The sequence below is a fragment of the Thalassophryne amazonica genome, chromosome 19 (assembly GCF_902500255.1).
Source record: "Thalassophryne amazonica chromosome 19, fThaAma1.1, whole genome shotgun sequence".
In the NCBI taxonomy this organism is placed as follows: domain Eukaryota; kingdom Metazoa; phylum Chordata; class Actinopteri; order Batrachoidiformes; family Batrachoididae; genus Thalassophryne; species Thalassophryne amazonica.
Window position 1 is genome coordinate 22,751,874 of NC_047121.1, and position 16,671 is coordinate 22,768,544.

The 16,671-nt window shown below is 41.0% G+C and overlaps 1 protein-coding gene across 3 annotated transcripts in view; it reads right to left on the reverse strand.

Moving 5' to 3' along the window:
- syt16 (synaptotagmin XVI) overlaps positions 1–16,671 on the reverse strand; it is a 101,531-nt gene that overhangs the window by 33,965 nt on the left and 50,895 nt on the right. For 2 of the 3 annotated variants that reach the window (XM_034159421.1, XM_034159422.1), the window contains exon 3: positions 2,326–2,556. The exons of the other annotated variant lie outside the window; for it this stretch is intronic. In XM_034159421.1, the coding sequence (XP_034015312.1) occupies positions 2,326–2,556 (231 nt within the window). The remainder of the gene's footprint in view (positions 1–2,325; positions 2,557–16,671) is intronic. 3 annotated transcript variants of the gene reach the window in all.

Genomic DNA, 16,671 nt, shown 5'->3' on the forward strand with positions numbered 1-16,671 from the left:
CGCCTAAGACCAAGGTAACATTCTCTGCAGCATATTCTGTGATTGATAAACTTGTTAAACCTTTCAGGACTGGTGACTACTGAGACCCTCCTTCTTTGGATAAGTACTCACCTTCCTGCTGAACTTTGCCAAGAGGTGGAGGCGGCTTCTCCCCTCTCTGTACTGGGTGCGTTCATCCACTCCTGTGTGTTCTTGCTCTCTCCTGCCAGCAGTACCGGATCCGACGAGCGGAGGCAGTGGCCACCTGGGAATTCGGGACTTGGCGGTTCCAGTATTTCCGGGGTTCGGTGGCAGTGGAGATCTGGGTGGTTCCGGTTCGACTGAGACGGACGTCTCCTATCTTCGAGCCTGCCCACACGACACCAGCGGATTCGACCCTAAACATTGTGTTTGTTATACTACTCGTGCTTGTTTCAGTAGTAAATCTTGTTTTTTACTTCCTCCATTGTCCATTCATTGCGCCCCCTGTTGTGGGTCCGTGTTCCTACACTTTCACAACAATTAGTTGTTCTGTCAATACAATACGGATCGTGAAACCCTCACTCACTCATCTTCAACCTCTTACTCCAATTAAGGATCACAGGGCACTGGAGCCTATCTCAGCAGTCATAGGCCGTGAAATGGGGTACACCCTGGACAGGATGCCAGTCTGTCACAAGGCAACCAACAGACAAACAAACAGATTCACCCCCGCACGCACACTTACAATTAATTTTTTTCAAAGTTTCCAATCCACCTATCCTGCATGTCTTTGGATGTGGGAGGAAGCTGGAGCACCTGGAGGGAACCCACACAAACACAGGGAGAACATGGAAACTCTACACAGAAAGGCTAAAGGTGGGAATTGAACCCATTACCTTCTTGCTGTGAGGCAACAGTGCTAACCACCAAGTCAACCGGCTGCCCGAATGTGAAACAATAAAATGAAAATTAAATATTATAAATGTACACTGAACAAAATTATAAATGCACAAAATTTTCAAATATTTCACAAAGTGTGGTAAAAGATTTCTATTTTTTTTCTTTAGTACAACAGGTTGATTCCTATTGTGTTTCATGCACAAATGTGTTTAGACATTATGAGACACTGTTCTCTCCAGACAGGTGTGGCATGTTGTAGCGCTTCTGAATGAACATGAGCTCAGACAATACTCAAACAATTCTTGTAAAGGGGATGATAAATGGTAAATGGACTGCATTTATATAGCACTTTTCCATCTGCATCAGACGCTCAAAGCACTTTACAATATTGCCTCACATTCATCCCAATGTCAGGATGCTGCCATGCAAGGCGCTCACTACACACCGGGAGTAACTAGGGGATTAAGGACCTTGCCCAAGGGCCCTTAGTGATTTTCCGTTGAGGCAGGGATTTAAACAGAGGATCCTCTGGTCTCAAGCCCAATGCTTAACCAGTAGACCATAAAAGACCACCCATTGACATGCTCAGTGCTGGGATGTCCACTAGAGTTGTTGCTGCACACTGTAATGTCCACTTCTCTACCATCAGCCACTTGAGACGTCGTTTCAACAGTTTAGGACAATGATTTATCACCCCCCACCCCCCCCCCCCCCACCCCAGACCATATGCTACCACCCCAGCTCAGGATCGGTATATCCAACTCCTCCAGAAGAGTGGGACAGTATTCCACAGGTCACAATTATTTTATTCTACAAAATATTTAAAAACAGCATGTTTGATTTGACCACAATCAATTATAAAAACAATGAACAAGAGCAGTCTGTAAGTGCTGTGGTTCATTTATAGCCTCAAACCACAGCACTGATGTGGTGATTCAAAAGTTTACTTACATTTATTTATTTATTTATTTTTGTTTTTCAATGTAAAACAGTTATCCACATTATATATTTAAAGACAATGATGATCTTATTTTGTGAATCTTTGTGTTGGATATGTTTCTTATTATCCTCCAAGAAGTTAAGAAATAATTACAAATACCAAAAAGGACAGTGACAACAACTACAAATCACAAGGAGAGATGGGACAAAGTGTTGGTAGTATAGTAAGAATGACAGGTCAAAGATGAAGCAAGATTCAGCAAACTAACAAAGATTTTAATCAGCCATCTTCTTAACATTGTGTGTGTGTTATTCTTTGGCCTGTTGCACTGCTTCATAGAGTTGGTGGTGCTGTAAGATTTTACCAACATCGGGACGACTTATTTAAAATGATAAATGTGTATTTATCATTTTACCAACAATATCGGGACGACTTATTTAAAATGATAAATGTGTATTTATCTAAACAGTGTCTGTGTATTTATGATTCTGTGTGTTGAGAACATAGCAGTTGCCGCACCACACCTTCACAGTCTGATGGCTCTGTGCTACCCTCTTCCTTGTCCGACAGCAGCCGAGTGAATTTGTGGTGTCGGCCCGGGCCTGGCTGGGTCAGCTGGGACTGAGGTTTTCCGCTGTTAGTTTCCGCAGTGCGAAAACTCTGTGAACGCGACAGCGAGATCTCAAACTGTTTAAGGATCTCTTCTTCGCTGTCGGAGGAGCTGGTGGCATCGTCATCGTTGCCATAACTGTTCACTAGATGGAGAGAGCAACACAGGAAAACAAAGGGATTGACAAAGAGGAAAAGCTGGGAGAACACTCTAGCACCAGAGAGGAGAAGAGATAAAGGGAAAGACAAGCATAATCTACAAGAGAGGGGAAAAACAGATGGAAGGAAAGTGTTAAAAACAGTTAAGTGGGATTGAAAAGGGAAACAAGTTTGTAGTTGGTGTTGTCACAAGAATCAATCAAACTTGGGTTCACTTATTTATCCTGTACACACCTGTCAATGAAAGAGGTCTTGATGTTCATCATTGTTTATTAAAATATTTACAATTCTGTAGCTGACACTGACTGTTGGCCCAAAGAAAGACAACATACAGGAACAACGGACATGAAGCTAAAAGCATGGAAGCAGTATAATTGCTTAACACTTGCTTTCAGGCACCAAATTTAAATAAGTACAAAGCATAGCTATGTAGGACACGATTTTACACAACAATGAGCCAGCGCTTCTGTGTCAGATAAGCTTTCTGTCAACAAAAGAGACCCGGTGACCAAGGAAAAAGAGGAGGAGGAGGAATAATAAAGATCATTTCTCTTTACACTATACAGACTCGTCAGCATATCATGCAAGTCATCAACAGGCATACAATTTTAACTTATGTTTAAAATTTTAACCAAACTAATTCCAGACAAGTTATTTAAATTAATGTCACGTCTGTATGTTTTAGTTTTAAAGAAATGCATACATTTTGAAGGTTTTAGTGTTTGGACAGACACACATGCTGCAGTGCATTATGGGTAAAGTTTCACGACAGGAGAAATGCACTGAGACACTCTGATCAGGCTGTACTTTAACTGCTGCACATGGACAACAGCATTAAACTCTTTGCATATTGTGCCTAAAACTCTCATGAATATATTCTCTGGGTTTATAGATGCTCAGGTTCAGGTTCAGAAACTCAGGTTGTGTGAGCTGCAATCGTTTTCTGTTCATGTCTTTCTGGGGGAAAGTGAAGTTTACTCTTTAATGTCCTGCTTATTGTCCTTTACAACACTGTTTGTCCTCTTTGTTCCAGAGTTATATATATATATATATATATATAAAAATGTCTGAAAATTGGTTTGCGTTCATTAAATTCCACATGGATTAAACGTAGCAGACATGGATTATCTGGAATATTTGTTTCAGCAGGTTTTCAGGGTCTCTACTGCCAGTAGATGGCAGTGTTCATTCAGTATTCGCCCTATTGAAATAATCCCATAATCCTTTGCGTGCCAGAGAGTTGCTGCAGCCTCTTATTAATGTGATGAAAAGCATAAAAATGTACATTTTGGTTATATAATGTTCATTTACAATTGTCGTCATGTGGATTCTCTGTGCTGTTTAAACTGCAGCAACTCTGTGGCGTGCAAAGGATTATGGGATATTTCAACAAATGGCAGTGAAGACCATCTATACTGCTTATACTGCTTGTCACATCCGAAACATGTTGAGGACTCTGTTTTCCTTCAGGGAAGTAGAAAATTTGGTTCAGAGTTTGAGATGACTTTTTGTTAAATGCCTAGGTTAACAAGTAAACAAAGTAGTTTCTTTAGCTGCCCTCTTGTTTTCACTCGGGGCTGCCACAGTAGATCCAAGGCGGACCTGCGTGTTGATTTGGCACACGTTTTTAGATGCCCTTCCTGACACATTACATGGAGAAATGTGGCAGGGGTGGAGTTTTAACCAGGAACTTTTGGCACTAAAACCAAGCACACTAACCACTTGGCCACCACTCTGGCTAGGTTAAGAAAGTACAGCCACAAAAGATATATTAACTAACAGTTTAGTTATTTTAAGACAGGACAAATGGTACCAGACTGGACTTGGCATCAGCAGATACTGAAAGTTCCAGCATCAGCATTGTATAATACATGAAAAAGTGGTATTATGCCATCTCTACTCAAAACGAGAGAAAAAGTCAAAGCAGCTTGTTACATAATGAGGTGTAACACCTCACAATGCTTTGACTTGCATTTTGTTAAAAACATAAATGACAAAAAAGAGATTAAGTTAACCCAATTACTAAGCAAATTCATGAAGTGAATAAGTGAAGTGAGTAAGTCTAGCTTAAAGAGTATTACATGTACAATACCCAAGGGATCATTTTTAGACCGTACAATTTTTTTATTTGGATGAAATATTTTTAATAAATTAGATTTAAGGCAGAGAAGAAAAACATCATCATGAGTCAGATCTATTACAATAACCAATGGAAATTATGCATGTATCAATTGTGAAAATATATACATTAAAAAAGGACCCCCCCCCCCCCCCCCAAAAAAAAAAAAAAAATTAAATGTGATGCTTGCTACCTGAACTGAGTAGCACATGAACTACAAAAATAAGGGCTCCAGTGACCCGGTCGTGATCTAGTATATAAGGCTGTGTGTGTGTTTGTGTGTGTTTGCGCATGTACGCTTTCAAACTAATGCCTTGTTCATGTGGCAAGATTTTCAAATTGTCAGTAGGTTTCCAATACCTGAGAGACCACACACAAGGAGCTAAAAAAATTAGAGATCTAACAGTTTTGGTCATCCATTGTGTGGTGTGCAGCCACATGGTAAAAACAACAGACCACACATGAACAGATTTCACACACAAACATTCCCAGGTCAGACAGGAAATCTCGCAAAATCTCTTGAGATTAAATGTAACTTCAGAGTAAACAAACATGGTGGATGAGGAAGAAGCAATGGAGATAGTCTGTGGACTATTTCTAACAGAGAAAAAAATGGTACAAAAAGAAAAAGAAAAGGCATTGGTTTAAGGAGTGGAGACAGCACGACCACCGGACTTTCTTGCGCGACATAACAGCCATTTTGATTTTGGATTCCGCCCTGTGCGTCCATCACCTCACTTTGTGATTGGCTGCACGTCACATTCAGCAGGCTGCATGCTCTTTTGCGGTCAGGGGACACCACACCCGCTGGGGTATCGGGTCAAGACAATCCAACATGTTGACTATCCACGATTTGCGGTCTAAGCACTCCCGATGTCCTTCCAAGCAGACTAGAGCGCTCTTAATGCACCACATGGCAGGAATATCTGAAAAGAATATCTTCAGCATCATCACGATAATCGGAGCATCCTTAAGATTGTCGGAAGGGGAAGATCGGGTCCGAAATCGGCATAATTATCTTGCCATGTGAACCAGGCATAAGGGCCCCAGTGAACTCCACCTCCGCCAGTCACCATTGCAAGTTTGGTGTTGATTGCTTAATTGCTGTGGCTGTGCATAGTGAACACATACACACATGCGGTCAGCTTTATATATTATGTTGCGTTTACACATAATGATGACAAGTCACGAATGCCATGAAGTATACATTCTTGGGTGCTGATCACGAATGTGATCATTCAGGGCAGAGGCGTCAGGTGTCCTCAGGAACTGCTGCAACCTGTTACCACACGTTACAATTAATGGCACATGTTGCTGGCGAATTATCAGGAACCATTACACATGGTCAATAATAATGTTCCGCGATATTGCGCGTAACAGCGTATCATTACATTCTGTCACGTTGTGAATGAGGGGAATTGTTTACACACACACACACACACACACACACACACACACACACACACACACACACACACACACACACACACACACACACACACACACACACACACACACACACACACACACACACACATTCATCACACCATCAGCTGCTGAACAATTCAGATCGCTTCAGTTTGCTTCTCAAAATCCACAACAAAAGAACTTTGTGACTGCATGCTTAGTTGGGCTATGTACCATGGAGTGGCACAGAGAGGAAGAGGAGACGGAGAAAGCCGGATGTGTGGCTCCACACGGCTCTCATCTTGCGTGTTTACCCAAACATCAGGCACATGCAGCATGTGGAACACCTGCAGGACTGCACTGATGAGCATTGGAACAAAACTTTTAGCTGACTTGGCATCACTGTCCTTCAGCATACTGCAGCAATAAAACTGAATGCGGTGCAGCAGGGTTTAACTGTGTGCACGTCAGAGAAGAACGTTGTCACACTCTATTAAGGATCACCACTAATCAAGACGGATCAACACGCTCAGTTGCGACCTCCACGGCATGAGGCAAAATGAGGATGGCGCGTGACATTCGTGGAAGATGTTTTGACAGCCAAAAACATGCTCCACGAAAATCACGAATATCACTCACCAACACGCATTATTAAGAAACCTATTCAGATGTGTTAAGTCACGTTAAGAATGTCAGAAATATGCCAAGAATGATGCAAATATGAAATTCGTAACATGTCCCGCCTATGTGTAAACGCACCATTAGATAGTTCTGCCTATTCTTTTTCGAACATAACAATGGGTTTTCTTTTTTTGATTTTGAATTCATTTCGGCACAAAAAGAACCAAGCAATTAACAAAACACACAAAGTCCAAAAAAATAGTCCAACAAAGAAAAAGAGAAAATAGTCCAACAGCGCACCCATACGGCCGAAAGGGGTTAGGCAGAAGCAAAGCTTGTAGATGCCTACCCCATTAACCAAAGAAATAAAAATTGTACATATGTATATATATTAAAAAACAACAACAACAAAAAAAAAACTTATGCATCCATCCAGTTAAATCCAGTCCGAAAAGGAATGGGGGGAAGCAAAAAAAACAAAAACAAAAAAAAAACATTTATTCCCACTTCCCATTTCAACCACTTAATCACTGCAACTCATAGGACACAAAGAACAAACCGAACAAACTACATTCACAATTCAGCAACTCATAGAGCATAAACTCATTTTTTTTTCCATCAGTCACATATCTAGAGAACATAATTTCTTTATATTGATATTTAAACTGAATAATATTTGGACATCACTTGAGTTCCTCCGTTAGTTTATTCCATATTTTAGGGCCACAAATGGAGACACAGAAACCTTTCCTGGTCATCCGAGCGCCTGAATATGGACACTGCTTGTCCATATTCAGCTTACTAAAAAGTAAGAAGAAGTCAGTTCCTCCAAAACAAAGCTGTCAACAGTGAACTAAATTATTCAAACCATAATAAAAACAAGAATTGAAAGACAAGAACATTTTAATTAGTCATGAAAACACATTTTGTAGATTTGAAATTCAATACTAGCTGTACTGATGTGTTTATTTGCTCTTATAAAACCACATAAACTACATTTCCACATACAGATAACTAAACCAGTGAATAAAAAACTGTAAGAGCACCTACCGTGACTTGTAAAAGTGCAGAGGATTCTGAGTTACAAAACCTTTTGAGTGAGAGACTCCAAACAGGATGTGCTATTTGCTGAGGAAACCGACTGGAAATGCAGAAGGCGGAACACTGGCTGTTCCACCTGCTGCAGGTGTGGAACCAACCAGTCAGCACCGTGTTTACTCAGCAGCGCTTATGGAAATGTCACTTTTATTGTTGTTCTTTTTCTCTTACAGCATGTTTTTCCCCTTTGCCATATGTTTTTGAACTCAATTTGAGAAATACATTTGATTTCAGAGGTAAAGTTCAAAGTTGTGTCACTCTAGTGTATTAAATTAAATTAAGTATTTTTTACTATGTTGGAACTACACTCATATGCATACATTTAATTAATTTATTTTAATTTATATAGTGCTAAATCACAACGAAGTTACCTTATTTAGGCGTTTCACACAAGTAAGGATTAACCTTACCAACCACCACAGCAAGCACACAGGCAACAGTGGTAAGGAAAAACGCCCTGTGATGATTTCAGGAAGAAACCTCAAGCAGACCAGACTCAAAGCGGTGACCCTCTGCTTGGGCCATGCTACGGACACAAATGACAAAACAATTGACAAAACACTTTACAAAATGAATATACAGGAAATTTTGCCGGTGTACAGGACGGGAGGGTTGCAGACGCAGATATCATTCCCATCTCTGGATGGAGTTGCACCTCAAACAGAGAAAAAACAGAATCAGGCATTGGAAAGACAACAAATACAGTATAATCTGTTAGCATTAACCAAGAAAAACAGAAGAAATACTAAGGTGATCGCCGGCCACAAGCCCTAAGCTTGACTAAAAGACCCAGACTTTAGATAAAGTTGAGGCTGTGGCCTGCTCCATTTCCTAATAAAATGAATTAAAAGAGTAAAAAGCATCGTAACATACTATGCCAGTTTGCTAGTCATACGAAAAGGAAAATAAGTGCGTCTTAAGTCTGGACTTGAAAGTCTCTACAGCAGGGGTGGCCAAGTTCGGTCCTCAAGAGCCACATTCCTGACACTCTTAGTTGTCTCCCTGCTCCAACACACCTGAATCCAATGAAAGGCTCATTAAAAGTCTGCTAACAAGCCTTTCATTGGATTCAGGTGTGTTGGAGCAGGGAGGTGTCAGGAATGTGGCTCTCGAGGACCGAAATTGGCCACCCCTGCTCTACAGAATCTGGCTGTTTTATTGATGCAGGGAGATCATTCCACAGAACAGGGGCACGATAAGAGAAAGCTATGTGATCCGCAGACTTTTCATTCAGAGCCCGGGACAGTACGTAGGGTTTAATTAGGACAGCTAAGTAGGGAGCTGCCAGTCCATGAACAATTTTATAGGTTAGTAGCAGAATCATAAAATCTGATCTCACAGGGACAGAAAGCCAGTGAAGAGAAGCCAAATTGGGTGAAGCCATTTATTGGCAAACAACAGTGTTTACTCTTTTCAAATCATAATGACAACCGAAACTACCCAAATGAACCTGATCAAAGTTTACATACCCCTGTCCTTAATACTGCGTATTGCCCCCTTTAACATCAACGACAGCTTTGAGTCTTTTGTGGTGGTTGTGGACGAGGCTCTCTGATGGTAAAGCTGCCACTGAATATGTTTTGGACTTTATTTACATCAATTATGAAGAAATACAAACAATATGGCACTCTATGGTAAATCTGCATGGAGTAGACAGTTCTCAAAAACTGAGTCACTGTGCAAGAAGGAGAAGAGTGAGGAAAGCCACCAAGACACCCAGACAACCCAGAAAAAGTTGTAGGCTTACGTGGCTGTGATTAGAGAAATTATGCACAGGGCAAGTTTTGCATTTTGTATCACCAGTTATACATCTTCATGATGAAGTGGTATAGAGGAGGATTTTCTTAAAAAGAAGATCTGAAAGTTAAGCTACAAATTGCCAGAAGGTACATCTGAGATGCAAGCCTGGATTTGATCTGTTTTGGTGAAAGAAAATCCTTCTCTGCTCTACTCCACTATGAAGCTAAGAGTAGTGATGCGAAATGCAAAGCTTGCACTGTGCACAATTTCTCCAATCACAGCCACATAAGCAGATAACTTCTCCTGAGTTGTCTGGGTGTCTTGGTGGCTTTCCTCACTCTTCTCCTTCTTGCACAGTCACTCAGTTTTTGAGAACTGTCTATTCCATGCAGATTTACCATAAAGTGCCATACTGTTTGTATTTCTTTGTAATTAATGTAAGTAAAGTCCAAGACATATTCAGTGGCAGCCTCGTCCACAACTACCACAAAAGACTCCAAGCTGTCACTGATGTTAAAGGTGGCAACAGACGGTATTAAGGAGTATGTAAACTTTTGATCAGGGTCATTTGGGTAGTTTGTGTTGTCATTATGACTTCGAAAGAGTAAACACAGTTGTTTGACAATAAATGGCTTCACCCAACCACTAACCATGAGTGAAACAGTTTTTGTGTTATCATTCATACTCTCTGAAAAATAGCCAAAAAAAAAAAAACCAAGCTAAACTTCTGCCAGGGTATGTAAACTTTTGAGCACAACTGTATAACTGAGTATCATCAGCATAGCAATGAAAGACCATCCCAAAACGCTGCAATATGTGCCCAAGGGAGAAAAGCAGGGGGCCTAAGACAGACCACTGTGGAAGCCAAAGTTTCATGTCACTAAGTTTAGAGGTTGTGTTACTGTACAAAACACAGTGAGAAAGACTGGTCAGGTATGATGTCAACTATGCAAGGGCATTCCCAGGAATCCCAAAATGATTCTCCAGCCTATCGAGCAGAATATGATGATCCACGGTATCAAACGCAGCACTAAGATCTAACAGCACCAGAACCGTAGTGGTGTCCGAATCCATTGCAAGCAGATCATTCACCACATTAGTGAGAGCTGTCTCTGTGGAAAGATATTTTCCAAAAGCAGACTGCAGTGGCTTGAAAAGATTCTTCTCAGTAAGACAGTCCATGAGCTAGAATTTTAGAGCAAAATGATAGATTTGATATCAGCCTATAGTTTTTCAATACACGAGTGTCAAGATTAGATTTAAGTAATGGTTTAATCACTGCAGTTTTGAAACATTTAGGAACAGATCCAGAGGTTAATGAAAGATGAATCATTTCCAGGAGTCGGCCCAAGAATGGGCCACAGGTCCTTAAACAGTTTTGTTGGTGTGGGACCAAAATAAGCAGGTTGTGCTTTTTGTAGACATTACGCGTTTTGTCAGCACGCCTAGTGAGATACTATCAAATTCTGTAAATCTAGGTAATACCTCAGTAATGGCACCCACCTCAACAGCAGGGTGTAGTGGCTGGGTTAAGGCATGCTGGGATATGTTCAACCTAATGTCGTCTATTTTTTTTCCGAGGTAATCCAAGAAATTGTGTGCTGTAAAAGGAAAGCGACTTACAGGTGATTGTCCATGAAAAAGTGTTGCCACCGTGTCGAACAAGAACTTCTGAGTTATGCTTGTTTTTGTTGATCAAATCAGAGTAACAGGTCCGCTTTGTAGCCAGTAGTGCCTGCTTATAGTCTAAGATGGCATCACACCACGTGAGGTGGAATACGTCCGATTTTGAACTAAGCCATTTCCGTTGTAGTCCTATATAGCCTTATGCTTGAGGTCACGCAAGTAATCACTGAACCAAGGTGACTGTGTTTGGGGGGGGCGTGGTTTTAATATAGGTGGTGCAATCATGTCGAGTGTAAAATTGAGTCTATACATTGAAATTGCATGACAGTTATTTATATTTATTTGTATTACATTTAAATGTTTGACAGTTACAAAAGAAGAACACAAGTAGTGTTTACGCTTGTGGCCCACTCATAGAGATATTTTGGTATGCAGCTTCATGCAATAAAGCTACCAAGTCCTTTAGGGCCACTTCACAGATAGAATTTGGTTGAACTGGCATGAAGTAGGAATCGTATGCAATAAGTGTAAAATCGTAGCTGCTTCCAACGCCTCGTACACCTGTTGCTATAAATATTTGCGCACACCAGCGGCTGAAATACAGAGTGTGCCCTGTGAGTGCCCATCAAACCCGCTCGCAGCAGGTGTTGGCCAAATTCCAGTTAACACACACGAACATCTAACACCACTCGCTTGACACTTAGAAAATGTGTGGCCATTTGCACTATCATTACGAAAACAGTCAGCAGACGAACACTTTCGAGCTAGATGTGAAATCTGTCTAAGTGTCCCCACGAGTGTGGCTTTGCAAACAGACATAGTGACACGTTGGTGTGTGCGCTGAACTGACAGGGGGTGTGGCCGCTGACAGGAGGCTGTGGAGGTCTGTGGATCTGGACGTCACGGCTGGGGAACACATACTGTGTTTGGACGGATATGGACTAACAACTGCCCACTGTGATGCGCATGTGTGCTTGCTGTCCTCACGTGGACATACATAAAAACATATATCGCTGTTGCAATGGGCTGCACCGAGCAAGTGAGTGCACGCCGCGCACACTGACAGGCTACCCCTGGTGATCCGGACCGCCAGATCATAGCATGCAGCAGGCGATATGAATGTCATTTGACTCATGTGAGCTCTGCTCCACATGATGGGTGCCAGTCCTGTGGTGCGCCATCCAAAAGACACAAGAGTAGGGCCAGCTGGATACGCCGCCAGCAGATGTGGACATGACAAGAGTGCCCTGCTTCTCATTCATGTCATTTCATGACTGTACATCTGTGACCATGGGTCATCTACAGAGGAACAGACAGATCATACTTGTATTGTCCGCTTGATAGGAGGGATTCACTAAAATGCGGTGTTTTTATATGGTATGTGTGTTTATTTTTTTTAATACGTCAATGTCCTTCTTGATTTCAGGCATTTTCCCGCATCTTTTACAGGACAGTGATTGTAGCACAATGGTAAAGTTTCTGAGTGGCAATCAGAGCTTTTGGAAAGTGCAGGTTTGAATCCCGTGGGTAGCATGTATTTTTTTTCACAGCACAGTGTGTTCCGTGTGAACGAAACCATCGCAGTATGTATTTTTTATTTTTTTCACAGTAGCTGCGCGATGTGTAACCACATCGCACAGCTGCTCGCACTGTGTTCGGGCATGCATGACATCATCGCACCGGGAACATCCACCCCTGCCCATGAGCTTGATGTTTGCGTGGTTCACTCATAGGAGCTGTTCCACCGTGAGTCACCCTGATTTGTACTTATTCGCACTATGCCTGAAGGGGCCCTTAAGTGGTCAAGTGTTGGTTCAAGTGTTAGCTTGATGACTTTGGGAGCTAAATTGGGAGATATTCACTGAAGCTTGTCTTTTGTGTTCTGTATTTGGAAATAAACAATCAGCTGTGTTGCAGAACTAACCATGCTACCACATTGGGATCTGGATCCTTGGGGTGCCTCTCAGGGTTTGGGAGGCACCCCAAGGTAAAAATAACACCTGCAGTAGCAAGAAAAGGTTTATGGATCTATAATCTCTTCAAGGATCTATAATAGATCCTTGATCTATTATGAATCTAAATTTTGGAATAACAACACACACACAATTAATTAATGACTTTAAAAAGTTACTAAATAACATGATAAAACTTGGGAATCCAAGATAGCAACCTGCTACATACACTTACATTCTAAACTGGATATCTGGCATTGAAAACATAAAAAGCAAGAATATATTTTGAAGATAATGAGTCATAATGAGACCACACTTAACAAGAACACTACAACAGCCCATTCAACTTCAATTTATTTAACCTTTGGTAAACCTGACTGTGGGTGTTAACAGTGTTTGACAAGTGGGATAGGAAAGAATGAGCTGATACTAAGTCTGAAGAAAAAGTCTGAAGATAAAACATTTTCTGTTCTTACTGTTATATATATTATATATATTCTTCTCATTGCTGAATTTTCCAAGGTTTTAAAATCTTAATATTTTTATTATCACGTTTCAGGTTTGAATCACTCAAACTCTCTTTCTCCAATACACACATTTGCACAAATGACTGCAAATATAAATCCACCTACACTCTCTCTTATTCTTACAGTGTGTTGCTCTTATTGAAGCGTCATATGGGATGGGAGTCATGCAAGCTCACTCCTCTCCCTTGTAGAAATTTTTCAGGTTGTATAATCAATGAACATTGACTGGAAAACAAGCTTTAACTTGTGCCAAGTTCAAGAATCCACATAGCCTTTGTAGGTCAACATCTTACCTGTCATTCTTGACGGTTTCTTATTGTTTGCTTAGTTTTTGTAACGTCAGCCTATCGTTTGACTTTGTTCAACCAGCTGAATGTTTTCACACAGTACAAAGGCCGGTTTTGAGCGCTTTTATGAAGGAGCTGCAGTTCCATCCCTGCACCGAGTGCTGGAACGCAGAGATGCAGACACACACTGCTCCAGCAGTTGCTCCAGGCATGTGTTGTTTAAAGCATCGAGATTAACATTAGCTTCGGTTTTGTTTCGTTCCTCTTTTGTCCCTTTTACCCTCTTGATTCGCAGGCTATTTATTCGATGATAAAACTCGTTTGTCCACTTTTTCTCAACGAACTGTGATTTTTTTCTTTCCTTCAGGAATCATCGTATGCCATGTGACTGGGCCATAATGACTGAAAGCGTATGTGCACAAACACACACACACACGGTCAGCCTTATATATTAGCTCACAATCCTCTCACTGGAGCCCTTATTTTCACAGTTCACGTGGTACTCATGTCAGGTAGCAAGCAACACACTTTACTTACTACTACGTAGTGGCTGGCTAGGGTGCACTTTAATTATAATTCAAACAGGCCAGCACACACCGTGTGTGAGTTAAAGCACACGTTTTTTTCAATTAAAACTGTACCTGCTGTGTACGGCATGCAATGGCATTGCAGTGATATGACATGCTATCACCTTTTTTTCATCATTCACTTGAGTCTCATGAATGTCATTATTGCTCTATGCAAATTAATGATGACAACATACATACAATGCAACTTACTACACCTTAACTAAAGTGACATGAAATATACAATGACATGGCTAAAATTCTACCCTTATTCCCCGTGCGTAGAACCTGTAACTCAGCTAGTAAATAAATATTACATCAAGCAGCAGCTTGGATTGAAGGTGTTCTTTTTCTTACTGCATGGGAGAGCTGTTAAACTGCCAAACATATACACACTGGATTGACTTTAACATGCTTGGAATGTGCTCTGTGCAATATCTCTGTATCTGCAGATACCAAGTAAATGTTGAATGTTCTACCTTGTCAATGACAAGAACAGTACTTGTTCAGATGGAATACAAGTTACATACTGATTATTTTGAAAATGGTCAAAAATCATCTCTATTTATGCAAGATCATTACAATCTTCACAGAAAGTGGCAAAAATATCTATAATACACATGGCTACATCAAACTTTACTGTGATTAACTGACATCACTTTCTGTCCTCACTTTTCTTCAAACAGCAGAATCTTTGTATGGTCTCAGTTGGTCAGAGCACAAAAAGTAAACTATCGACACTTTCACAATGTGCAAGTCAATCGAACCAGCAAATAATAATGAAAAAGTCCTTCCAACAGCTCCTTGTGCTCCTACACAAGAGAAAGTGTGCACAGTGCAAATTTTGCATTTTGTATCACCAGTTATGCAGCTTCATGATGAAGTGGTATAGAGGAGGATTTTCTTCAAAAGACGACCTGAAAGTTTAGCACACTCATAATTTGTTATAATCTGTCATTCTGATCAAACTTCACTATACACTAGGTGGCACTGTTACTGCTGAAAATGTATTTTACTGCCAGATAAATTTTACTGACAACTTCATAACATAATCAGAAAAAATTTAAAGTTACATCCATTTTCATTACACTACAGAGTCAGTCATTTCATAATTATTAGGACTTTAAAAAATTCTCTATTTTAGTTTGTTATTTAATTATACTTTAAATCATATGTACAATTACATCATTCTACAGTCTAAAACAGGGGTTCTCAATCCGGTCCTCAAGGACCCCCGAACCTGCACATTTTCCATCTCCCCCTGCTAGGCCACAAGCTGATTTGATAATTCAGGTGTCTGTTAAGAGTTGATTGGCTATGCACCTGAATGATCAAATTGGAAACAGTCAGCAGACAATCACATTCCAGCTGGATGTGAAATTTGTCTAAGTGCCCCCACGAATGTGGCTTTGCAAAAGCAACATACATGTGGTGGGCATGTGTATCGCATGTGTGCGCACGTATTGCAACCCCCTCCCCCCGCTGCCCCCCAGAAACACATGTGGCGGCCGCACACAGCGCACCTCGGCAAGCTGTGGGCTCGCCCAGCAGATGTAGACATGATAAGAGTGCACTGATTCATTCATGTCATTTCATGACTGTGCATCTGTGACCATGAGTCATCTACAGAGGAACAGACGGTTCATACTTGTATTGTCTGCTTGATAAGAGGGATTCAATAAAATGCTGTGTTTTTATATGGTGTGTGTGTTTTTTAAAATACGTCAATGTCCTTCTTGATTTCAGGCATTTTACCGCATCTTTTACAGGACAGTGATGGTAGCTCAGTGGTAAAGTTTCTGACTGACAATCAGAGCTTTTGGAAAGTGCAGGTTTGAATCCTGTGGGTGGCATGTATTTCTAAAAATTTTTTTCACAGCAGCTGTGCGATGTGGATACACATGCTCCAGCTGTTCGCACTGTGTTACCGCTGCAACAGTTTTGTGCGCGAAACCATCCCAGCGGGATCATTCACGCCTGCTGTCGTCTCAATGTTTTTGTAGTTCGCTCATATGAGCTGTTCTGCCGTGATTCCCCCTGATTTGTACTTATTCGTACTATGTATGAAGGGGCCCTTAACCAGGTAGTAGCACAATATATTATTAGTTAAAGTTATTATTTTGCTACTATAGGTGAAAGAACAAGCAGCGATGGAGAAT